This window comes from Lampetra planeri, chromosome 35 (genome assembly GCF_965212315.1).
Source record: "Lampetra planeri chromosome 35, kcLamPlan1.2.h2, whole genome shotgun sequence".
NCBI lineage: Eukaryota > Metazoa > Chordata > Hyperoartia > Petromyzontiformes > Petromyzontidae > Lampetra > Lampetra planeri.
Genome location: NC_136141.1, coordinates 4,091,524 through 4,117,808, shown reverse-complemented (window position 1 = coordinate 4,117,808; position 26,285 = coordinate 4,091,524). Strand labels below are relative to the sequence as shown.

At 51.1% G+C, this 26,285-nt stretch overlaps 1 protein-coding gene across 3 annotated transcripts in view; it reads left to right on the top strand.

The window, feature by feature from the left end:
- Positions 1-26,285, top strand: part of LOC144730289 (cytohesin-1-like) — a 94,413-nt gene that overhangs the window by 45,455 nt on the left and 22,673 nt on the right. The window contains exon 1 of one of the 3 annotated variants that reach the window (XM_078610979.1): positions 24,147-25,047. The exons of the other annotated variants lie outside the window; for them this stretch is intronic. Coding sequence (XP_078467105.1) covers positions 24,744-25,047 — 304 coding nt within the window. The 5' untranslated portion in view covers positions 24,147-24,743. Of the gene's footprint in view, positions 1-24,146; positions 25,048-26,285 lie in introns of those variants that run through there. 3 annotated transcript variants of the gene reach the window in all.

The following is a 26,285-nucleotide window of genomic DNA, read 5'->3' as shown; positions in this document are numbered from 1 at the left end:
CCCATCATCGTCGGCGGCGTCAATTGGCTGAAAAGATTAGAGACATTTGCCGTGATCTAGATGCAGGCAACGCAAAGTTGATCATTACATGTTATGTAGTTTTGGAGTCAAACTTGGTGGGATCAATATCTAACTGGGATCCCATCAGTTTAACACGCAGGAGGCTTTCGCTTACGAAATATTATTCATGATTAAGGTTTGTGGGTTGGATCGCGTAAGTATAAATGTTGCGTCGTACCCCTCCACCACCCGACACAGCCAGTGAGGTTTGTCACGTAAACAAGGCGCCAATTAGTGACGACTTCAGCCCACCGGTGTGTTGGAGAGTAAATCCACAACATTTAGAATTTGAGTTGTACGACGTTTCGCTGGTAATTACATCAACCGGCATCATCGGGCGATTTGCAAGAATAGTGAAGCCATCCACGTCTAACAAAGAGGGGTCCTTTTCCCACATGTTGCACACTCAAAATGAAGGATGATGGGCAGGTGCTCCAAATTGAGGGCAAACACATTCATTGTGGTTAATCTGTAGAATGCAACAGCAGTACACGTCCGGTTAATCATTAACCCTGCCAGCCCCCCCCCCCACAGGCTCAACTCAGTCATCACATGCTGGTGTACACACGTGCTTTGATGTACTGCGCATCACATGAGGACTTATTAAAAGAGTGGTCCATTTCTAATGTGCCACACACAACCATCTGGCTGTTTGTCAGCATTGGTTCAAGCGAGACTGCCTCTGCTAATGAGACACAGAATGTCCAGGGTTCTGCTGGTATGAAACCAATGCTGCTGCAGGGAAAATAAGAATCCACTTATTTCGTTTCTCCCTCTCGCTGGTACGGGTGCCCCAATCCAGTACCACAAGGTACCCAAGTCCCTTTTTGCCCCGGCAAGGCATTGCGACGTTGCTGAAGATGTCATTAAGGAGAAGCCACACTGAGTCGTACGGCTTTTTCAGGAGGGTACTGCCAAATTGGGTTTTTGTTTTTTTACTTTCAGATGTTTTCAGCCATTTAATGCCGAGTGTATTATTCACGTGGGAGTAAGGAAACCGAAGCTCCCGGAGAGAGAAAAGAAAAGCCACGCCTTTGTGCGAGGGCGCAACACTCGATCCCCATACAGATGGAAAACAGATAGCGATTCGCGTGTGTGTCATCCGCCAACCCTCGCTGTTGCTTCCACAGTGGTGGATTGCAGGCTGCCACGTGCATGTCCACTACCGCCACCTTCTCCATCCAGAGGATGGAGCGATAAACCGAGTTGACGTACGGGTGCCGGGTGGATTGTTACATTGATGTGCGCCACTAGAGATTAAAGACGGAGGAAAGTGGACACGAATGACGAAATATGCAGTGAACGTCTGCGGGATATCTACCCATGAATCGTGATGACGATGATGATGATGATGAGAGGTGGCAGTAGCTTGGAGGAGGTTTTCATACAGCAGTGGATTGACCACGTCCAGGGATCGGCCACCAAAATAACAAGATGGGGCCACTTTTGTTCGAATTCGGTATTTAAAGGAAACTCCCGGTAAAATATTTAAAGAGGCCACAATGCAACGCGACGAATACGAGACACGGCGGCTCCTTTGACAAATGAACGCTCACGAAGGAGTCCCTTGAAGAGCCACGCACGGCTCCAGAGCCTTACCCACGGTGGATGATGATGAGGATGATGAAGGTTTGGGACAGAGCGAAGAGACAGCTGCCCGTGTCGTTATTGGATTGTAAGAGGATAAACGCGGGGGGGGGGGTGGAAGTAATCACCGCCGGCTTTGCAGACTTAGCGGGGAGGTGAGATCGTAAATCGAGAATGGTATTCATGCGGTGGTCGCACACGCGCTACCACTTAATGCAACCAACTCCGTGCCGTGCCCGGATATACACTTTGGTGATGATTGATTGATTGAGCAATTAATGAATTCATTCTAAGTGGGTGTGGGGGACTTTACCCCCCCTCCCCTCCCCCATGGGAGTTACGCCGTTTCGTTTCATCAGCCTTAACGTGTGTGTGTGTGGCCGTGGTGGCGTCCTTGATTAACGCGATCTCTCTAATGTTTAATAACAATAATAATGAGGAGTTAAATATTCGTAGATTCATATTCCGCATCATCATCATCGTCCACGCAAACCGCATCTCACGATCGCCGATGAACCACAGATGAGGGGGAATTTAAAATACCAATGTGATAAAAATGAAACTCTTACTCAAGAAAAACAGAAATGAATAATAAAATAAAACCGATGCCACGCATATAAAGGATTTATAGTGAAAAACTTAGTTTTTACGGGTTAATTTTTTGTTATATACACTGCACGTTAGTGGGGAAACCGGGGGGACGGGGGGGGGGCATTATAACAAAGCAACTTCTCTCCCCGCTGTGAAATCCTGGCTGCGATAAACTCAGACGTGATGACAAGCCACTTCGTTGAGCTAGGATTTGTGGCTAGGTCGCTAACGAAAAAGAGAACGACGCAGCTCATCGGGAATTACCTCGTACAATAAAAACAGTTTTTGTTTCAGTTCACCCAGAACCGGCCCTAGACCTTTGGGGGCCCTAAGCAAAATTTGGTTGGAGGCCCCTTTGATGTATGATTTTTTTCACCCACGAGCTAGCAGTGACTCTAGGGGGCCCTCTGCTGGCCACGGGGCCCTTTGCAATTGCAAGGGTCGCTTAGTGGCTGGGCCGGCTCTGAGTTTACCTGTTTGTTTAGCGATTTGCTTACCTTACCTAACCTAAACGTTGCACTCCTATAGTCTCTCCTATCGTCTCTTTGTATCGTTTTGTTGCTGTAACTTTCTGGCCCGCCTCTGCTGGACATCTGTGAAAACAAGAGCTTGCAGTCACGAAAGCTTCAAATCTAGAAGAGCTTCATAGGTCATCGGATTCCTGCGGGATAAATCAAGAATCTGTTTCTGAAAAAAAAATAGTTTTTCAGCATCAGGCGAAGCTTCCTATGAGTAAACTAGTGTAGCAACAACAACAATTATAATGTAATTAGGCGTGCATCATTATCGCCCTGTGGCCAGCCGCACCTCGAGCGAGCAGAGGTCACAGGTCATCACATGCAAAATATTTGTTTTGCTAAACTTTGCGACGTCTATTTAACACGTAGGCTTTCGCAACCAATATCATCCATAATACAGGTTTTTTTTTGGGTTAGATCACGTAAATATAAATGTGTCGTTAAACCCGCCCACCACCCCACACAGCCAATTAGAAAGGTTTGTCACGTAACCAGTAAATTCACAACATTTGTAAATGTTGTGGATTTGCTCTCCAATGCACGGGAGTGCTGTACTTGTAACGAATTGGCACGTTCTGGTTACGTGACAAACCCCTTACTAATTGTCTGTGTCGGGTGGTGGCGGGTTTAACGACACATGTACAATTACGCGATCTAACCCATAAGAAACCTATATTACGAATGATATTGGTTGCTGCGAAAGCCCGCGTGTTAAACAGACTTCGCCAATTTCGATTGAAAGCTTTCGTGACTGCAGGGATTCATCTTCTTAGTTCTTTCGGTAAGGTCACGTAGAAGGGAAATAATGAAAAGAAAACACAATTATTTATTATGTTTTATTTTTCTTATAATTTATTACGTTTTATTTTTATTATTTTATTATTTCCCTTCTACGTGACTTTACCGAAAGAACCAAGAAGAAGACTTCGCCAAGTTTAGCAAAAAAAACATTTTCCATGTGATGACCTGTGACCGCTGTTGACCTGGTTGTCGGGGGGGGGGGGTGGAGACGAGGGGGGGGGGGCCTCGGGGGAGGGGGGTTGGGGGGCGGGGGGAGGAGGGTTTGGGGGCGGGGCGGGGCGGGGCTGGCCACCCTCACGAGTTGTAACAACTTCCAGATGTGAACGAGCTCTCCTTGAGCTCGCGATCAAAGCGCACACTTGCAGCACGTCCCCCTCTCTCCCTGCCGTGCACCCATCGCGAAACAAAGACAAAGATCCCCCTTCGTGTAGCCTCAACAGACTGTTGGGGCAAGTGCTGTTCGCGAGTAGCACCTGTGAAGGCCGCCACGGCACACGAGGAGGGTGGGTGGCCAGCAACTTCGCCCGGTCGCCTTCGAGAAGCATCGATTCGCACAGAGATCCATAGACCCACACAGAGATCCATAGGCTCACATAGAGACCCATAGGCTCACATAGAGACCCATAGGCTCGCATATAGAGCCATAGGCTCACACAGAGACCCATAGGCTCGCACAGAGATGTATAGGCTCACATCGAGAGCCATAGGCTCGCACAGAGATGAATGGGCTCGCATAGAGACATACAGTCTTGTTCGGAGATCCGTAGACTTGCATAGAGACCCATAGGCTCACACACAGAGACCCGTAGACTCGCATAGAGACCCATAGGCTCGCACAGAGACCCGAATGCTCACATAGAGACCCATAGTCTCGCACGGAGATCTATAGGCTCGCATAGAGACGCGCAGACTTGTACGGAGATCCATAGGCTGGCACAGAGACCCGGAGAATTACATGGGAGACCCACGGACTTAAACATAGACCCAGGTACTGAGTGATCTGTGGTGAATGTCAGTTGCTGAATCAGTGCTGCTGCAATGACGCGCTCCCAGAAGGCCGCCGCTGGGGCCGATGAGGCCGATGAGTTGTGAAAGAAAATGCTTTTATAGATCTTGTGGGGACAATTAAACGAACGAGACGTTATCGTCCGCTTATCTATTTCGGTCACGAGCTGCTGTTCGTGTAAATTCGCACGCCTATTCAAAAAAAGACTGGTCCGTCAGCAAATATGTATTTTGACAGAAAATTAATTCTCATCAGGCCCCATGGTGTTAGGTGCAGTCTCCAAGCGTGGCAATTAACGCTCTTCCGGCGTCTCTATTTGCGTGCTATGAAAGAAGGGCCGTTGCCCGAAACGTCGCCGATTATATTTGATTTTCACTGTTAAGACCACACAAAAAGACAAAGATCTCCCGTATAGCCTTAACAGACTGTTGGGGCAAGTGCCGTTAGCGAGCACCTATGGAGGCCGGAACGGGCACACGAGGGGGTGGGTGGCCAGCACCACGCCCGACCGCCTTTGTCTCCCCACTGTCGATATTTACACACCGCACCAGGTACTCATTTGAGGCTGAGTCGACCTAGGGGAGGCCCAGGACCGTTTCAAATAATCGTCACCGGTGTTGGAATCGAAACTCTACTCGCCGGGTTCTGCCGCGCGGCGTAGCGCTAACCGCCGCACCACCACTCCCCCCACGCACGGGAGAGATGTTATTGAGGAACGTTTTGGGCTTTCGCGTCATCGTTGGCTGCGCCTGTCCACCGACGCAGCTTGCAAGCGGGTAGCGTCACCAAATATATCGAAGTATGTCTTCATTTTAGTCGCATTTGGGTCATCCGCGGCGGCTCGGTTAACGAAGCGGTCGGCAGAGGTCGCAACCGGGTACCCGATACCCGTACCCTACCCGATACCCGGCTACCCGTACCCGGCCGGGTACGGGTACCCGTTTGCGACCCTGGTGCGGCCGGGTACGGGTAGGCCGTGAGTCACTGGTGAGTAACCGTTTGTCACTCATTTCCCAACGTCTCGTCTCTTCTCACAATTCAAGTTCCTAGAATCAACCCACCCGCGCCTGCAACATGCCTTCATCCCAGAGGTCGCAATCAGGTACCCGATACCCGTACCCTACCCGATACCCGGCCGGGTACGGGTAGGGTACGGGTACCCGTTTGCGACCCTGGTGCGGCCGGGTACGGGTACCGGGTACGGAATCAAAACGCGTTTGCGACCTCTGGTGGTCGGTGAATGTAACGGAGTGCCCCGGACTTAGGAGGAGGAGGAAGGGGAATGTCGCGCGTGGGCTGCGTTGTTTGGTGTCGTCGGGGGGACATTGGTCATTGCGTGATGCAGAGGAGCGCTCCATCGGTCGCATGCTGCGTCCCCCACCCCAACCCCCCCACCCCAACCACCCCCCCACCCCCCACCCCAACCACCCCCCCCACCCCAACCACCCCCCCCACCCCAACCACCCCCCCACCCCAACCACCCCCCCACCCCCCACCCCAACCACCCCCCCACCCCAACCACCCCCCCACCCCCCACCCCAACCACCCCCCCCACCCCAACCCCCCCCCACCCCAACCACCCCCCCACCCCCACCCCAACCACACCACCCCCCCCACCCCAACCCCCCCCCCCAACCCACCCCCCACCCTACCCCCCACCCCCCACCCCACCACGTTTAGATTAGCGATTCCGGCTCCCGTTGCGACGAGAAAACAAAAACCTTGTTGGAACGCCGCGCGCAACTGAGTCATCGTTACGTTTCATAATATCGCGGTGGTGGTGGTGGGGGGGGGGGCAATTGTCACGAGGCCCCCCTCCCCTTCGTTTCGTGAGAGGTTAAAATAATGAAACATTGCGGTGCCCTCGATGTTGACGATTTAGAGTTGGTGATCGAAACTCGTTACGCATAGAATATATATACACTTTTCGATTGAAAGCTTTCGTGACTGCAGGGATTCATCTTCTTGGTTCTTTCGGTAAAGTCACGTAGAAGGGAAATAATAAAATAATACAAATAAAACATTAAATAATTCTCACGACGTTTCGGCCACAACGCAAGCAGCCGTCCTCAGGTGAGGAACAAGTCTGTCGGAAAGACAACGTCTGAATGAAGAACAGGTCTGTCGGAAAGACAGCGTCTGAATGACGCTGTCTGAATGACGCTGTCTTTCCGACAGACCTGTTCTTCACCTGAGGACGGCTGCTTGCGTTGTGGCCGAAACGTCGTGAGAATTATTTTACAATGTTTAATTTTTAATATTTTATTATTTCCCTTCTACGTGACTTCACCGAAAGAACCAAGAAGATGAATATATCCACTCTTTAACAACAACGACAAAACCCGGTACAGTACAGTTTTCTGCACTCTGCTAAGGGGGGTGGAGTGTGTGTGTCGCAGTGTTCGGTGCACTGCGCTACGAACAGCGCGACCCGAGTTCGATTCCGACCCACGGCTGCCATCAGCGGCTGTCCGTTGACGTTGGCGATCGAGCGGGCGTCGTTCGGCGCAATGTCCGACGTTCCGCTCCACTCGCCAGGGGCGTGCTTCGTCAACTCGGCTCCCGAAGGTGCACGCTCTCGGCACGTGGAGCGAAACGTCGGGGGGGGAGGGAGGGGGCAATCGTGCCCAACAGCAACAACAACACGACAGGGCAGCACGTGACCATATCGGAGCGCTGAAAGAAACATTTAACATCCAAATCCCGTTCGGTTTTCCGCCCTCCCCCCGCCACCCCGCTCAACAACACAACCGGACACTCCCTAAGTTAATTCACACCGAGATGAAAACCCATTTCTCAGACTGGTGCGCTCTTCTGCTGGCATTTGGCGCGTGTGTCGTTAAATCCAACGTCGCGCCCACGATTGCACCCCCCCCCCCTTCATCCGCCTCCCCCCCCCCTTCATCCGCACCTCCCCCTCATCCGCACCCCGGTGGCGCGCAACAAGGGCGGCCCATTCATTAGCGCGCTGACGCCGCCGCCGCAGTGCGCCGTGGTGGCACGTGGGCAACAGCTGGGCCCGGCCAGGCGAGCGAGACGGCGGGCGGCAGCTGATGGCGGTCCCCTCGCCTGCGTGCACAGAGAGCGGCGTTTTGTTCCGGAGAAGCGGGGAGGGAAAGACGCTGGAGCCAACTGGTACCAAGTTTCGATTTAAAGCTTTCGTGACTGCAGGGATTCATCTTCTTGGTTCTTTCGGTAAAGTCACGTAGAAGGGAAGTAATAAAATAATAAAAATACAACATAATAAAATAATTCTCAGCACGTGGAGCGAAACGTCGGGGGGGGGGGGGGGTTTCACCTGAGGACGGCTGCTGCTTGCGTTGTGGCCGAAACGTCGTGGGAATTATTGTATTATGTTTTATTTTCATTATTTTATTATTTCCCTTCTACGTGACTTTACCGAAAGAACCAAGAAGATGGTACCAAGTTCCCCGAGTCTCCCCCGCCACTACCCCCTCTACCCTCGTAGCCGCCACCGCACCAGGGTCGTGGTGAAGGCGCAGCCCTGCAAGTGCTGCTGCTCGATAAAGTGCCGTGAGCAAGGGCAATTTTGAAGCAGTCGCACCTCCTGGCTTTGGCACTCCTCCTCCATCAACCGCATCAGAACATCAGCAGGCACCAATGCACGCATCTCCTCCACGAATGGCAACATTCAATGCACAAGTCACAGGAGTGCGATTGTGGCCATGCAACTCAAACAATGTGTCGTGTAACAAACCCATAGAGACACGTAGAGATACATCGACCCATGGAGATGCATAGACCCATGGGGATGCATAGACCCATGGAGATGCATAGACCCATGGGGATGCATAGACCCATGGAGATACATAGACCCATGGAGATGCATAGAGACCCATGGAGACACGTTAATGACAAAGTCACAGGAGTGCGATTGTGGCCATGCAACAAAACATATGGACCGTGTAACAAACCCATAGAGACACGTAGAGATGCATAGACCCATGGAGATACATAGACCCATGGAGATACATAGACCCATGGAGATGCACAGAGACCCATGGAGACACGTTAAAGACAGAGCCACGGGAGTGACATTGTGGCCATGCAACGCAAGCTATGGGCCGTGCAGTAAACCCACTGTGGTCTGCACTCATTCAACGGAGGAGGAACAGCAGAATGACGCGAATTACCTCTCTCTGCTGAAGCCCTCTCATCGTGACCAGCAGCAGACCTCAACATCGGTGATGTCAAACTCCTGCTCATAGCGCCACCCGCGAGACTAGAATAGAATTGCCCCAAACTACTTTGGACCTGTTTTCTCATGTTCACCTTTTTTTAGGCCACAGACAAACACACAGCGTTGTGACTGATGAGGGTGTTGACTTGGGTTTGTGTGTGTTAACGCTGCTTGTGCACCACGGCCAACGCAGCAGCAGTTGCAGAAGCAGCATCGCCAAATGTTGTTTTTCTGGAAGGAAGGAAGAGATTCTCCACTAGAGGGAGTTCTCAGCGGATCCCGGAAGAGGGTAACTTTGGCCCGACAATGCCGCACCGGGCAGATGATGTCAGAATGAGAATACTTTAATACGTATACTGGAGAAGGAATCCGATGAGCTATGAAGCTCTTTTCCACAGATGTCCAGAATCAGCATGTGACAACGACAAACAGTGCAAAAACACGACGGGAGTGCAAAGTATAGGGGAGGTAAACAAATCGCTAACAAAAAAAATTAACAACTAAAACTAAATTATCTACTTAAATCTTACCAGGTAAATCCCACTAAAGTATTTCAGGAGGCACTGATACCCACGTTTTACCCCACCGCGCTGGTTACTTTAAAGAGACAAAGAGGGGTGAATGGCGTCGATTGCAACGGCGAGCGAAAGCTGTCGCAGGCAGCAACAACAAAAATCGAAGGCTCTCCACTGCGTGAATTGCCTCCATCCGAATCTTTACCCAACTGCGAATTAAATCACACCGTGATGTCATAATGATTGCGGGGGGTGGGGGGTGTTATTATCGTGGCTTTGTGTACCACCCAGAGAGCCCATAGACACCAAGCCACACGGTGGGCCCGTGGCTGGTCACGATTGAGATGGAGAGGGCCTTCGGGTTTGTCGTTTTCAATTCGTGTGATGAACATTTGCTGGGGGGGGGGGGGGGAAGGGGACGGTTTTGTTGTTGTAACTTTATAAAGCCGTCCCCTACTGGACATCTAAAAAAAAAAAAAGCTTCATAGCTCATCGGATTTCTCCAGGATAAATACTGATTCTGGGTTTGTAAGGGTGTTTTTTTCGTGCGTGAAAATGCCCTTCGTGATAGGTTTAGCCCGTTTGACAAATGGTGGGGTGACAGGCAATTGCACGGGAGTGATGGTGGTGGAGATCTGTGCGTGGCTGTGTCTGTGTGTCGGGAGCGGTGGTGCAGCGGTTAGCGCTACGCTGCGCTACGAACCCAGCGATCCGGGTTCGATTCCCGCTCACAACGAACACCAGTGACGATTATCTGAACCGTTCTTGGGCTTCCACCTAAGTCAACTCGGCCTCAAATGAGTACCTAGTGCGAGGTGTAAACACATCGCCACTAGGGAGACAAAGGCGGCCGGGCGTGGCGCTGGCCACCCACCCGCTCGTGTGCCGTGCCGGCCTTCACAGGTGCTCGCTAACAGCACTTGCCCCAACAGTCTGTTAAGGCTACACGGGGGATCTTTGTCTTTGTGGTGAGCGGCAGTGCAGCGGTTAGCGCGATGCGCTACGCACCCGGCTATGATCAGAGTTCGATTCCCGCTCACGACCAACGAACGGTGGCCAAAATAATTCGTACGGCTGCTGGGCCCTCCCCTAGGTCGACTGGGCCTCAACTGAGCACGCGGCTGCGGTGCACAACAACAACAAAAACCATCAGCACCTGGGGGTGAGTGGGGGTGCTATTGCCACGTCCACCCCCATCGTGTGCCGATGGGTGGCTCGTTAGCAATGCTCGTGCCAACGGTGCGTTGCGGGCCACACGGGTGGTCTCCTGCGTTTCCGTTCAACAGCGGCCCCTCGTCTAAAGGCGGCCGCTTTGTCCTTTCATCACAAGCAGCGTGCGGAGAGAGTCTGGGACTGCCGTTATCTTGCACATCACTCGAGCGCGCCCCTGCCTGATCGGGCAGATCAGACGAAGTACTTAGGGGCTTGCTGATGTTGTTGTTGTTGTTGCTGCTGCCCTGCTGGCTGGCTGGCTGAGAGAAGAAAGGAAGAGAGAAGGAATGAAGAGGGTGGTGGTGGCGTGGGTGGGGGTGGTGGCAAGGGGGAGCATTGTGTTTGCTGTGTCTGGCTGCAGATCCTCCACTTACGCTTTCGGAGAGGGCATTTGGCGTTCGTGTTCGGAGCGTCAGTGGCACGCTAAGCAAACGCCCTGTGCAAACGTTCATTGTTGTTGTAGTTCATTGTTGTTGTTGTAGTTCGTTGTTGTTGTTGCAGTTAACGCTAAGTGTGTGTTTACCGTCTTCTTATTCACAAGAGACGGAAGCTGCTGCTGCTGCTGCAGAGGCACAGATTGGAATCCGTTGCTACTCATCCGCCGCTCTTCGCTACAACGATGTTCATTCTCGTCTCTAAATTGTTTGTTTACAGGAAGTACTGCACGCAGGCTGTTGTTGTTGTCGTTGTTGTTGTCGTTGTTGTTGTTGCATCGCTAACGTTACGAGGGGTGGGCGGTGGATCGGTGGAGAGGCCTTCATCCAGCAGCGGAGTGACAAGGGTCAGGGCGGGCGGGGGGGGTGTGCACGTACACACCAACAAAAATCTTCATTTGCTGCGACTTAAACGCATTCATCTTCTTGGTTCTTTCGGTAAAGTCACGTAGAATGGAAATAATAAAAGAAGAAAAATAAAACAATATTTATTATTTTATTATTTCCATTCTACGTGACTTTACCGAAAGAACCAAGAAGATGAATCCCTGCAGTCACGAAAGCTTTAAATCGAAAATTAAACGCATTTATTTGAAGAGAAGTATTTCTCTCTCGATTCAAATCAGCTCGTGCCTCCTGTGTGGCCCCCCCCCCCGGTCCCCCCACTCTGAACCTCTCCCCCCTCTCCTCCCCGCCGCCCACTGTGAAAACAGACGCCGTTCCTCCTGCGTGCATCAGCAGCATCAGCAGCAGCGTAGAGTCCCTGATGCAGCCTGTCCTTCCTCCTCCTCATCGCTCCTGGCCCTTCTTGCTCCCGATTCTCCATTCCTTTTCAAATTCTTTTCCTCTCATTTGCCATTTCTTTCTCTATTCCCTCTTGCCCTGGTGTGTGCCACGGCTAAGAAGTTGCTCGTATATTTTAACAGCGAAAAAAACCACAGGAATCCTTGACAGCCAGCTTCCTGCTCTGATTTCCTGGGGGAAAAGATACCGAACTCAGTGGGCCATTGCCACTGATTACCACGGCACTCGTTTCACAATGTTTTTTACCATGGATTTTACCATGAAATTTACCATGGATTTCACTCTGGATTTCACCGTGGATTTCGCCATGGATTTCACTCTGGATTTCACCGTGGATTTCACTCTGGATTTCACCATGCATTTCACCATGGATTTCACCATGGATTTCACCATGGATTCACCGTGGATTTCACTGTAGATTTCACCATGAATTTAATTCTGGATTTCAACGTGGATTTGACTGTGGATTTCACCGTGGATTTGACCATGTTTTTCCTAACGTTTTTCACCGTGGATTTCACCATGGATTTTACCCCTGCCCTCTGTGCCCGGGCGCTCTAACTGGTCCGCTAACTCGCACTAACGGACAGCAGGCGCCGCTCCTAGTGTTGGGTGCATGCTTATATAGTGCTCCGAGTGATTCGGGGCCCAAACGAACATTTGAGCATTGACGGTGGTTCTCGTCTCACGTTTGCAGCGCTGAACCGGTGGACGAAATTCCACATTCATATGACAACTACTATTGAATTTCGATTTAAAGCTTTCGTGACTGCAGGGATTCATCTTCTTGGTTCTTTCGGTAAAGTCACGTAGAAGGGAAGTAATAAAATAATAAAAAGAAAAATAATAAAATAATTCTCGCGACGTTTGGGCCACAACGCAAGCAGCCGTCCTCAGGTGAAGACCAGGTCTGTCGGGGAGACAGCGTCTGACAGACCTGGTCTTCACCTGAGGACGGCTGCTTGCGTTGTGGCCGAAACGTCGTGAGAATTATTTTATTATTTATTATTATTATTATTTTATTACTTCCCTGCTACGTGACTTTACTGAAAGAACCAAGAAGATGAACTACTATTGACTTCCCTACAGAGTGGTTTCTCATTTTATCGACCCCAGAGGGATGATGGGCTGAGTCAACCCCCCTCCCTTACCCGAACCAGGCTGTGAACTCGCAAACCGTCTGATTTCGAGCTGCTCGCTCTGCCGCTGTTCAAGGATCGTAAACCATCACCACGCCAACTGCGATCATCTTCGCAGCAGCAGCGGCGGCTTTTTGGCTCAGCCATCGAACAAAGCCGGTGGTCACCGCATCGCGCGGCGTTTTCGAATGCGCTTCTGCGGCCGTCTGGAACGCTCTTCCTTCCGGTATTAGCAAGCCGCTGGGGCTATGCACTTTTATATCATCTAGATTGAAAGCTCGTTTCTTTGGAACTCCTCTTTGTGTTTAGGTTGTTGTCCTTCTCCCGCACCTCCGATTAGCACGGTTGGCTACGTACGGTGCGGAAGAAGTTCACATACCTGCCCTGTTGCTGCCACCTGGCCAGGACTAGAACGCCGCAAGTCAAGGTGGTGTCTGATATTTATGAATGGGAAGCAAGCAAAATGACCGGCATATAGGAGGTGGGGATGCGAGGGGAGGGAGGGAGGAAACCCTCTATAATCCGTACCGCCAAATGAATAATAATCCAATTATCCACTAACACCAACAATGCTGTTACACTAACTCCGCAACAGGTTGAACAGATGGGTCGTGGTCACAGGGCACCGCGGGCGAGTAGCATTAGCGTTGAGAGGCATATTGGTAATCCAATTACAATTACGGCGCCTCGGCAAATTCGTTCACACGAAGGTGACTCTTGCGTTGAGCCGCGCAACATACAACGGGACGGATTTCGGAAGCTAAGCAGGAAGGAGCCTGGTTCGTGGTTAGATGCTGGTCCCCACCGTTCGTTGGGTAACCTCTGGAAGACCCCCGCGCCCCCCCCCCAGCCCCTCCGCTCCACGACCTAACGCGGAACGGCTTTGTCAGCAGCAATAATAACAACAACGACGACGGATCACGTTCGGCGTGAGTGCTGTTCTTATTTTGTCGGTGGCCAGTGGGTGGGTTTTGGGGGGGGGCGACGTACAGGCGGATTGGGATTGCCAATAGGGGAGCGACGCGTTCAGGGACGGTACAGTATTGTACTTGCGAACCACTGCACCAATTGTGGCCAGAGAAAACGGGCGGTCTATTTCCGACTGATTATATTTCGTCTCTCGCTCTTTCTTTGTCCACAAATCTCTCTTCCCCCCCACCCGCGCCCCATCCCTCTCTCTCCATGCGCACAGCCGTCTGTCAGCAGGAGAAAAAAAAACCCAACTCTCTTTCGTTTTTTATTTAAACATCTTATCGACTCGTCACGTGCGCCAGGATCGGCCACCCCGCTGCGGTGTCGGCCGTGAAATTGAGATGCCGCGGGGTGTTTAATTATTTGTGTGGCTCACAAATCACCCCCTCCCAATCTCCCCCCAACCACCCACCCACCCAACCACCCAACCACCCATCCACCCACCAGCCACCCACCCATCCACCAGCCACCCACCACCCACCCACCACCCACCAGCCACCCACCCACCCGCCTGCCAGCCACCCATCCGGCAGCCACCCACCCACCACCCACCCACCCGCCATACACCCGCCACCCACCCACCCGCCATCCACCCGCCAGCCAGCCAGCCACCCACCACCCAGCCACCACCCACCACCGACCCACCCACTCGTCAGCCACCCACCCGCCAGCCACCCACCCGGCCATCCGCCCGTCGTTGGCTTTGCCCGACAATTAGCGGAGGAGCTGCACGTGCTTTTGTTTGTGTGTTTGTGTATACCGCAGCAGCTGCTGCTGCTTCTTCTTCTCTCGTACGTACGGCTGGTGTCGATTGCAGAGCAAACAAGCTCAGCTTCACATTGTAAGTTGGTCAGACAACGGCGTTGGGAGTAGTGTATCGTCGCTGCTTTAACACTTCGTAGGCTTTTGGGGTTAGATCACGTAAATATATGTGTCGTTAAACCCGCCACCACCCGACATAACCGATTAGTGAGGTTTGTCACGTTAATAGAAGATGCCAATTAGTTATTTTCCATTCGAGCATCAGGTATCGATCATCCCCGCATCTGCTGCCGTGGGTTTTTGTGTGCAGCAGACGCGGTTGAGGGCGGACCGCGAGCTTCCATCGCGGACGATGAAACCCGCGCGTGGATCTCCTGCGTCTCGTTTTTAAATCCTTTATATTAAGTTCACTTGCTTGATTGCGTGCTTGCGTGCTTGCTTGCTTGCTTACGACCGTGCAAATCTTTCGGTCGTTTTTTAACCCACTTCCCGTGATCCAATCGAGCTGACATTTTCCACACAGACTCGTTGTGCGTGACAATTCATTTTCGTGAAATTTTTTTTCCAAAATTTTACACTGTTTAGGGAAAATATTTTAAATATTTAATTACCAATTGCTTAATGCTGGCAGACAATCATCTGACCCATAGGTGGCAGCCATCTCAAGCCAGAGGACGAGAGGACTCTAGCCGCCACGCATATAAAGGATTTAGAGTGAAAAACTTTGTTTTTACGGGTTAATTTTTTTTTGTCTTTCAACGGCGCCGCGTTTGTCTGTGGGTACCGCAGCCTGCAGGGAGGCCGGGGGGCCGAAGGGGCTGAGGCCACGCCGCCTTCGCCACCGGTTGGGGTGTGTCACGTGGCACGGCAGTTGTGGGGGGGGTGGAAGTTAAACGGGGGGAACGAGACGCTTCAGAGTTGCGGTTGAGCGGCGGTGGCGGTTGTGGCTGTGCCGGATGAAGCTAGTGCGGGGCCTGTGGCATTTGTTATAAAGGGGCCCTAAATAAAATAAAAACACGTAAATATTAAAACACATAAAAAATGTCTTGCATAGTAAAGTAATTGTATTTTTTCATTTTCTATACAGCCAGACAATACGACAAATCGCTAACATTAAACAAACACCCAGTTGTTCGTAAAAGTTGAAGGCAGTGTAGTACTATAATAATAGAGCAAGTGCAGAATCACTGAACCGGAATTGATAGCTTGAAAGCATTCAGCGCGGGGCCCTTGAAAGTGCGGTACCCGTAGCATATGTGGCTACTTTTGCTACGAGGATAATCCGGCACTGGCAATGATGATAAAATAATATTGTATTGGGTGAACAACTCTTTCATGACAGACTCAAGCGAATGTTGGGATGCTGCTGCTGTTGCTACTCCGGTGTAACGGTGTCCGCACGTGGAATTCAGCGGTTGTTCGATACGCTGGGCAAGTTTATTAAATCCCCCACACACCACCCTCAACCTCTCTCCACCTCTCCCGATACATCGTGCGAGTGTGGAAGATTGGGTCAAAGAGGGGGCGGTAGGGCTCTAGAGCTCCCCCGAGTGGAGACCCTTCTGCCTGCAGTGGCGTAAGCAAAGCCATTGCAGGGCTGCGCCTCTTGCCTTCATGCGGCGCAAGAAATCCCGCAACAGGGTTCGGAGCGAGTCCTGGGGGTTGCTGCACTCTGGCCAAAAGCAAGCCTCTGCCTGCTTCTCGCGTGGCACGAAGCAGCCCAGAGGCGAATCTCGTTCACGCTCTACAGTCTGGTGTGCCCGCAGCAAACACAGCCTGCAAACTGCAAACACGGCCTGACAAAGCGGGTGGGGGGTGGGGGAGAGAGGTGGGGTTCTATAAATAGCACTTTACGCAGCGGTGTTGTTTATCGTCCGCGCGCACGTGGTGTGCGTGTGTGTGTAGGTCGGACCCTGCGGCATCGGTGGGTGACGTGATTGCGCCGTGCGTCGTCGTGCATTGTGCCTCGAAGGGGCGCGAGGAGGAGGAGCCGGGCCCTTCTTTCTCTCTGTCTCTGTGTGTCAAGTCGTGACATTTCCCCCTTTCTGCGCGTGCCCACGTGAGCGCGTGCCCACGTGAGCGCAACTGCTCAGGGGAAGACTCACCACAAAGGCGATTGTCGATGTCACCCAGGCTCAGCTGAAACAAAACACCAACCGACCTCCCGAGCCAAAAATAGCACGTTGCAGCGTCATCGTCGTTGTCATCGTGTGTCGTGATCGATCCGCTGCTACACGGGTGGGTGAAAGCGGCAGCGTTTTGTTGGGACGAAATTCACACCGTCTACAACAGGGGTGTCCAAACTTTTTGCGAAGAGGGCCACATTTAATCAAGTGAAGATGCCCCGGGGGTCAATAGTTCTTTTTGACATTGTTTTAACCACAAAAGTTACGTGGAAATACACACACTGTTATAAAACAATTCTCATTGTCACGATTACCTTTATTTTTCAAATGACAATGTAACCAAATATGAGCCACTCGGGCAGACGGGAACAACTCTACAAACGCAATTCTGCCTTTCATTCAGTCAGATAACATTGAACAAACTGTATAGAATACCTTAAATTCCCATGAGTTTTATATGATGTATTTATTCTGACAGAGCTGGCGAGCCATAACTAACACATTATAAGACCGAAGCTGCGGGCCGTATGAAATCTTCCCGCGGGCCGTGATTGGCCCGCGGGCCGGACTTTGGACATGCCTGGTCTACACCAACATGGAATGCCTTACCTTGGGTTGAAGCTACACAACAGGGCTATATGACATCGCTGTCAACTGACACGGTTTACCCCCTACCCCCCCCCCCCCGTATTCTTGTGCAGGGGAATTGAGTTTTGAGGTCCATACGGCGTACAGCCGTTTCAATACGGGCAATTAATAAGTATAACCCGTAAAAACAAAGTTTTTCACTATAAATCCTTTATATGCGTGGCGGCTAGAGTCCTCTCGTCCTCTGGCTTGAGATGGCTGCCACCTATGGGTCAGATGATTGCATTGCACCATTAAGCAGTTGGTAATTAAATATAATATTTTTGTCCTAAAAAGTGTAAAATTTTGGAATTTTTTTTTCACGAACATTAATTGTCACGCACAACGAGTCTGTGTGGAAAATGTCAGCTCGATTGGATCACGGGAAGTGGGTTAAAAAACGACCGAAAGATTTGCACGGTCCTAAGCAAGCAAGCGAACTTAATATAAAGGATTTAAAAAATTAACCCGTAAAAACAAAGTTTTTCACTCTAAATCCTTTATATGCGTGGCGGCTAGAGTCCTCTCGTCCTCTGGCTTGAGATGGCTGCCACCTATGGGTCAGATGATTGTCTGCCAGCATTAAGCAATTGGTAATTAAATATTTAATATTTTTTTCCCTAAACAGTGTAAAATTTTGAAAAAATTTTTCATGAAAATTAATTGTCACGCACAACGAGTCTGTGTGGAAAATGTCAGCTCGATTGGATCACGGGAAGTGGGTTAAAAAACGACCGAAAGATTTGCATGGTCGTAAGCAAGCAAGCAAGCACGCAAGCAAGCGAACTTAATATAAAGGATTTAAAAATGTCTCTGTTTGTGTTTCTCACTTGTGGATGGGACTTTGTGGGATGCACGTTCAGATTTATATGGAGCAGGGGGTGACCAATAAACTCTGAATTGGTCTGTAATAAGGTAGGGAGCACAGATAAAGAATTTGACAGGTGTGATATAACATCAATCGCTTTTCCTCTTTACATCAGGGGCGGGGAAACCTTACATTACCGAGGACCGATTAGGACTTTTAAATACCTTTGGCGGGCAACCACTCCTTAACACGCACACAACTCTTCGGCGTTGCCCACCAACAATGCGAACACGAATTAGCGCTCACGTTCACCGCACTAATTGGCTGGCTGCGTCTGCTTTCCTCTCACGGCCGCGGCGATGACGAGTCACAGTTCCGAAGTTAGACGTGCGGTTATAATGCGAGATGTTGACTACCTCGCCTGGTATACAGGAGGTCGTGGGTTCGATTCCGACCATGACGCCTGCTGCTTTATATTTGGAGTTTGCGTGTCTCTCTCTCCATAGAGATGTTAACTACCTCGCCTGGTATACAGGAGGTCGTGGGTTCGATTCCGACCATGACGCCTGCTGCATATTTGGAGTTTGCGTGTCTCTCTCTCTCTGTAGAGATGTTAACTACCTCGCCTGGCACACAGGAGGTCGTTGGTTCGATTCCGACCCTGGTGCCTGCTGCATATTTGGAGTTTGCGTCGTCGTAGGAGGTCATCGGTTCGATCCCGACCCTGACGCCTGCTGCTGTATATTTGGAGTTTGCGTCTCTCTCCCCGTAGAGATGTTAACTACCTCGCCTGGTATAGAAGAGGTCGTCGGTTCGATTCCGACCCTGACTCCTGCTGCTGTATATTTGGAGTTTGCGTCTTTCTCTCCCCGTGGTCGCGTGGATTCTTTTCCGGGTCCTCCGGTTTTTCCCCCTCCACATTTCGGATGAACATCACGCGTTTAGAGTATCTGGCTGCTAGAAATGTCCACGTGACAAGCCACTTCGTTAAGCTATAATTTGTTGCCAGGTCGCTGTTGATAAAGAGCTCTTTATGTTCTTTGGAGAGATTCTAGTGGGCCTTACCTGGTAAAATAATAATAGTTTAGTTTTAGTTTATCATCGTTTGTGGGCCGTTTGGAAGTGGTAGGCGTCAGGTGACTGCGGGCCACGTAAAGTGAAGTTCACGGACCTTGTGAAGTGAAGTCGTGGGCCGTGTGAAGTGAAGTTATGGGCCATGTGAGGTGAAGTTATGGGCCGTGCAAAGTGAAGTCGTGGGTCCGTATGCAATCGACAGACGTGGCACTCCCTCACCCGTGCTTCACCTTGCCTACCGCACCAGGTCACGCCGTACGTATTAAGTGGCCAACAAAGTGGTGGTTGTTGTTAAAATACCTTTTCTTGCTTCGTAGAAGCGTCACCGCGAGGGTGGTTTCTTTTGACAGCGACGGTGGCCTCCTTGTTTTGGTTCTCTCCACGAGTCTCGGATTACGCCCGAAGCTCAAGCGTCATCGCGAAGGTCGTCGGGTGGCGTAATTGTTATTAAATTCCACAAATAGTTTATCTACGTATTCGCTTCAGGCAGCACTGTACGCGGAACGCCGGGTTTAACCCCCTCCCGTCGTCGTGGGGATTCTCCGGGGTTCTTTCGGTGACCTCGAGGGATCGGGAATCCACCGGTGCCAAATCGGCGTTCATCGATATTTTCCTTGAAATATCGCGAGGTTTTGTTCGTGCGATTTGCTATTTTCACTTTGCTCGTACGCACCATCGTGACGCGACCTCTATTTTTATCATCCGCGTCGTTGTGGTCGTTTTGTGTGACCATACATCACCACGCTGGTCAGTGAGAGTTGGAGAGGTGGTGGTGGGGGGTGGGGGGTGGGGTGTGGTGGGGGGGCATTAAGAACCGATTCTAAAAAAACTAAACTTTTTATTTTTTTTATTTTTACAAGGCAAGGCCCACCGAGCTATTTAGCTCTTTTTCAGAAGCGAGCTGGCCACAAACACACGTTGATTCTACATGTGGAGGGAGAAACCGGATGACCCGCAGAAAAATCCCGTCGTTAGGGTCTGGGCCGAACCCGCGACCTTCTGTATAACAGGCGAGGTAGTTAACATCTCCTAGCCACCGTGATGATGGTGAGAGAGAGAGACACGCAAACACAAAATATACAGCAAAAGGCGTCGAGGTCAGGATCGAACCCGCGACCTTCTGTATAACAGGCGAGGTAGTAAACATCTCCTAGCCACCGTGATTATGATGAGAGAGACACGCAAACACAAAATATACAGCAGAAGGCGTCGGGGTCGGGATCGAACCCGCGACCTTCTGTATAACAGGCGAGGCAGTTAACATCTCCTAGCCACCGTGATTATGATGAGAGAGACATGCAAACACAAAATATACAGCAGAAGGCGTCGGGGTCGGGATCGAACCCGCGACCTTCTGTATAACAGGCGAGGTAGTTAACATCTCCTAGCCACCGTGATTATGATGAGAGAGACACGCAAACACAAAATATACAGCAGAAGGCGTCGGGGTCGGGATCGAACCCGCGACCTTCTGTATAACAGGCGAGGTAGTTAACATCTCCTAGCCACCGTGATTATGATGAGAGAGACACGCAAACACAAAATATACAGCAGAAGGCGTCGGGGTCGGGATCGAACCCGCGACCTTCTGTATAACAGGCGAGGTAGTTAACATCTCTCCACTGCAGTGCCCAGCTATCACTCGCCCTGGGATCGAATTTCGGATTCCTCATCTGTGGACCCCCGCACCTCTCCCTCTCTCTCTCTGTCCGAGGTCTCCGTCTGAGCGAGCAGGCGAATGCTCTGCGGCGTGTCGCGACAAGTCTAATTCGGTACGGAGGCCGTGTTATCCAGGAATGCGCTTTTTATGTTTTCTGATCAGTGCTCGCAGTGGGGTGGGCGAAAAAAACCACGGTGCCAAATAATGTTTTCGCTGAATCGGTTTGACGTTCACCGTATTTCGCATTATCTTAATTTCCCTGTGCGCCAAGTGAAGTTAGCGAGGGCGTCTGGCTCTCGGTGAAGTTCCAAGCGTGTGCCGCTCCACGTTTCTTTGCTCACTTTTCAGCGGGTTCTTTGTTTGGCTTCTCCCATTTCACGCCAGTGGCTGAGAGACGGAAGTGTGGACGCGGCGGGGCATTTGTTTAGAACTGCCTCTTGTGTTGGCTGTGTTGCCCTTTCTCACGCACCTGCGATTGGTTGGCTACGTACGGTGCGAAAGAATTTCGATTTAAAGCTTTCGTGACTGCAGGGATTCATCTTCTTGGTTCTTTCGGTAAAGTCACGTAGAAGGGAAATAATAAAATAATAAAAATAAAACATAATAAAACAATTGCGGAGAGACTCTGACAGACCTGGTCTTCACCTGAGGACGGATGCTTGCGTTGTGGCCGAAACGTCGTGAGAATAATTTAATTATGTTTTATTTTTATTATTTTATTATTTCCCTTCTACGTGACTTTACCGAAAGAACCAAGAAGGTGTGAAAGAAGTTCAATGTACATATTACCATATACACTACACACACTACGCTATACACTACACACACTGCACTATACACTACACCACTTTACACTACACCACTATCCTGAACAGAAAATGCATTTCTTTGGAACTGCTTTTTTGTGTTTAGTTTGTCGTCCATCCTCCCGCACCACCAATAAATGATCACGGCTGGCTACGTGCGGCGCAAAAGAAGTGCAACATACGTACACGTGTGTACGTGCACGTGCGTACGCGCAAGCCCGAGACGTCACTTTGACCGTTCACAAAAGCGGGTTTTGGGTCGCACACGTCACTGGCAAGGGAGAATGAAACGGCAGTCGAGGCTAACGACGTAGTCTGGAGCCAGGGGAGGGAACGCGGAGATGGAGCGATGGAATAACCTCGTGTGCAGGTGCCGGGTGGATTGCTACACCGTGGTTCCCGGTGGCGGTGGATTAATGCGGCCTTCATCCAGCAGTGGATTGACCATGGCTGATGATGGCGGTAAACGTCGTCGTCGTGAAGACAACGTAACATCGCCCTACATTACAAGAATCCCGTTAAACGTACTCGCTTTTTGTCAAACCACTGCTGGGCCGAGACTCGGGAGGGGCTTTCACCGACGGAGAGATAAAGAGAGCCCAGTGTGTACATAAAAAGTGGAGCACCAACATTCCGTTTGCCCGTGAAGTTTCGTTCGGGCTCCAGCTCTGTTACCCGCACGCACACACACACACACCGGCCACGCATCGCTGGGCCACCAAGTTCAACACCGTCCACCTGGGCTACGCGCGGCCTGCTGCTTGCAGCACCTGCAGCCGCAAAGCTGCGGGTGAATTCTGGGGTGTTGAGTGGAGGGGGGGGCGGTGTCAATGCACTGGGAGCAGAGGTCAGTCTTAGCATTGTCTCCTGTCCGGGTGTGACCCGGTACGGTCCGGGTGTTGGCGTCATTCACGTTCCGAGTGGCAGCAGGAATTGGTGTGCGGCACGAGACCTGCTAGAGGTCTTCCTTGTGTTGAAATGTTTTGCATGATTACTGCCGCTCGAGGTTTCACAAGAAGAGGTCCCAGTGGGAAAAGGTGGCCGGCCCGATGTCGCTCACGAGTGTATGCCTGTGTACGTATGTATGTTGAATTTCGTTCGTACCGTACGTAGCAAACCGTGCTCATCGGAGAGACGGCTATGTGAAGGGAGAACGCACCATCTGATAAGGTGGGGAGGGTGAGGCCAGAACAACCAACGCCTCTCACCACGAGTTTCTGCGACGATTTCCAAAAAGGGGATTGCATCCTCGCAAAATACATCGTTTAATTGGCGATAAACGTGACCTTCCCCTACCTCTGATGTCACGCGCCATTGGACGGAAAGTCTAACTTATTGTAACCGGTTTAAAAAAAAATCACCAAGTATTGCGTTCTCGAGAATAGGTCTCCACTAGAGTATCAACACAACTTTGAACTCGTATTTAATTTCACAGTCCATCAACTGTGCGAGAGTTTATCGTGACAGCCCCCCTCCCCCCCACACACACACGGTTATAGACGGACGGACAGACGCTACGGGTCTGGTTGTATCCCCGAAAAGTTGGGCACTGGCAAAAAAAAAAATCCCAACGGGGCAGGAGTCAAATTTCGATTTAAAGCTTTCGTGACTGCAGGGATTCATCTTCTTGGTTCTTTCGGTAAAGTCACGTATTATTTTTTCTTTATACGTGACTTTACCGAAAGAACCAAAGAATAATTCCTGCAGTCACGAAAGCTCCAAAGTTAAGATCTTTCGGTAAAGTCACGTAGAAGGGAAATAATAAAATAATAAAAATAAAACTTAATAAATTAATTAAATCTCGATTTAAAGCTTTCGTGACTACAGGGATTCATCTTCTTGGTTCTTTCGGTAAAGTCACGTAGAAGGGAAATAATAAAATAATAATAAAACATTATACAATAATTCTCACGACGTTTCGGCCACAACGCAAGCAGCCGTCCCCAGCTTAAATAGACGCTCCAAGCGTGGTGGTGTTTCATTCAGACGCTGTCTCCCCGACAGACCTGGTCTTCACCTGAGGACGGCTGCTTGCGTTGTGGCCGAAACGTCGTGAGAATTATTTTATTATGTTTTATTTTCATTATTTTATTATTTCCCTTCTACGTGACTTTACCGAAAGAACCAAGAAGAGGGGCAGCAGTCCTTTAATGCAGTAAGCGTGCGTTTGTTATCTGTCGGTTGCCTATTTTATATATATATATGTTTTACACCTTTTTACGTTATACATTCACCATTGTCCACAGCGACCGTTGCTGCTGCTGCTGCTGTGAATGACGTCCTATCCTACCGCGTCGACAAATCTGTCAGCGATGGCGTAATCGTTTATTTTGTTGTTGGAAAGCACCCAACCCCACCCCACCGTCACCACCACCGCCGCCACCACCCCCCACCACCACCACCAAGTTGTATCGTGGCTCCACCCTGCACCTCGTACATTTGTGCGAGGTCCAATTGAAGGAAGTGAACTTTTGCGCTCTGCTGCGTGAGTCACGGCGGGCGTTGGAGTCAGCGAGTTCTGACGATAGCCTCTCACACGCCGGCTCCCGTTCCAACGAGCGCAACGCTCCGCTCCGCTCGTCCGCTGTGGCAGCCCTCGATCGTTAGCCAACCTTTAAGCGAGTTTTGGCGGATTGGCGAAGCTCCGTTGTTGTTGTTGTTAAGTCAGGGATAAGTGTCGGTAGCGCAGCGCACGATCTGTTGCGTTTGTATTTATTCTTGAGCGAGCGTTGTTTTTTGTCATGTTCGGTTTGAACGCGAGCGTTAGTCGGTAAAATTTTTGGTTTGTTAAATATTAGATCGGCGATATTTATTTTTGTTATCAATATTTTTTTGCTTGACGAACGTCAATGCAAATCGGCTTTTAATGATTGATTTCTGAGTTTTACGTCGTATTTTTTTTTCTCACGTCCAATTCATAACGTAGGCAATTAATATATTTTTCTTCCGATTCTACGTACAATTGTTTTTCAACTCGCGTAGCGAGAGTAAAAAAAGCGAAATTTTACGCGTATAAAATCAGTGCGCTCAAGTTTTGGCCATGCAAGGCAAGCTGCGAATGTCGCACGTGAGAGCCAGCATACAGCGCCGCCTCGCCTCCTCCTCATCCTTCTCCTCGTCCTCCACCACCACCACCACCTCCACCACCACCTCCACGTCCTCCTCCACGGGGGGCCGCGTGGCCCGCTTTCTCACGCGGACCGCGTCGCTGCGAGGACGCGATGAGAAGCGTGACGATGACGACGGCGGCGGCGGGGGCACCGGCACGACCACGCGAGTCTCCGTGCAGCGCTCCCACAGCCTCAACCACAACGGGGCCAAGGGGGCCCCACGCAGACGCAGAGGTCGGTAGCCGCTCAGTCGCGCCCGTGCACCTAGCCTGGTACGAGCGCCGTAGCAGACGTCACTTAGTGGCGAACGGCGGTTGTTGTTGTCGTCGTCGTCGTTGCGTTCCGCCGTTCTTTAGTCGCGGGCAGCGATGAAATATTTGCACGCACGCACGGCACACCACGTCCAGTAGTGCCTCTCACCGCGACGGCTGCGGCTACTCCGCACCTCCGATTGGCAACGGTTGGCTGCGTACGGTGCGAAAGAAGTTCAACACGCACACGTCGTGCGTACCACGAGTCACGCTGCAACTGCGCGCTCGTTTATTTTCTCGCTTTGTATCGGATCCTGGCCTCGCGTGGCCAGCTGTAGGCGGCATTGCCTCGTTGCTTTGGTTTTGGTTCAGCTCCTGGAGGCTCTCTCCTCGGTGGGGGGCGGCGTGGCGCAGAGAGTCTTGGATGCTTCACGTGGCCTCGGAGTGCACCTGGCCTGACGCAAGCGCTGTGGCCACATCGCTGTCACTTTGTAGCGAACAGTCGATATTTTTTGACACTTAGTGGCAAATGGAAACTGCGGTTGCTGCTGTTGCTGCTGCTGCTGTTGTTGTTGACTTTAGCCCTCGCCCGTGTGTGCGGTTGTCTTTGACGGGCAAAGAGTGCGCTGCACTGTGTGTGAGATGCATTGCCCAACCGCAGTGGGACAGGTCCTCCGAAGGCAATGTGTGAGCTCGGTTGCCTCGTGGTGCGCATTCGTTAGGTCAACGGTGTCCAGGGCAGTGAGCTCCTGGAGATAAGGAACATCAGATTACTTTCTTGCCGTCCGTATGCACTGTACGTCGGACTTCCTCCGCATCTCCGTACGCAAGCCGACCGCGCTAATCGGAGCTGCGGGAGAGGGGAGGGCGAAGGACAACAAACTAAACGCAAAAAGAAGTTCTAAACAAATGAGGTTTTCAATCCAGACGATTTAAAAGTGCACCGCTCCAGAGGCTTCCTAACATGCGGAAGGAAGAGCGCGTTCCAGACGGCCGCAGATGGCGCACCCGACAGCGCCGCGCGGTGCGGTGACCACCGTCTTTGTTCGGTGGCCAGGCGACAAAGCCACCGCCGCTGCTGCTGCGAGGCTGAGCGGAGTTGGCGTGATGACGATTTGTGTTCCTCGACATAACAATTGTTGACGCTGCAGCGCACGCTTTGTGTTCGCGGTCGTGCCGTACGCGGCGTTGGCGGCTCGTGCCGTACCGCACGCGCACCCT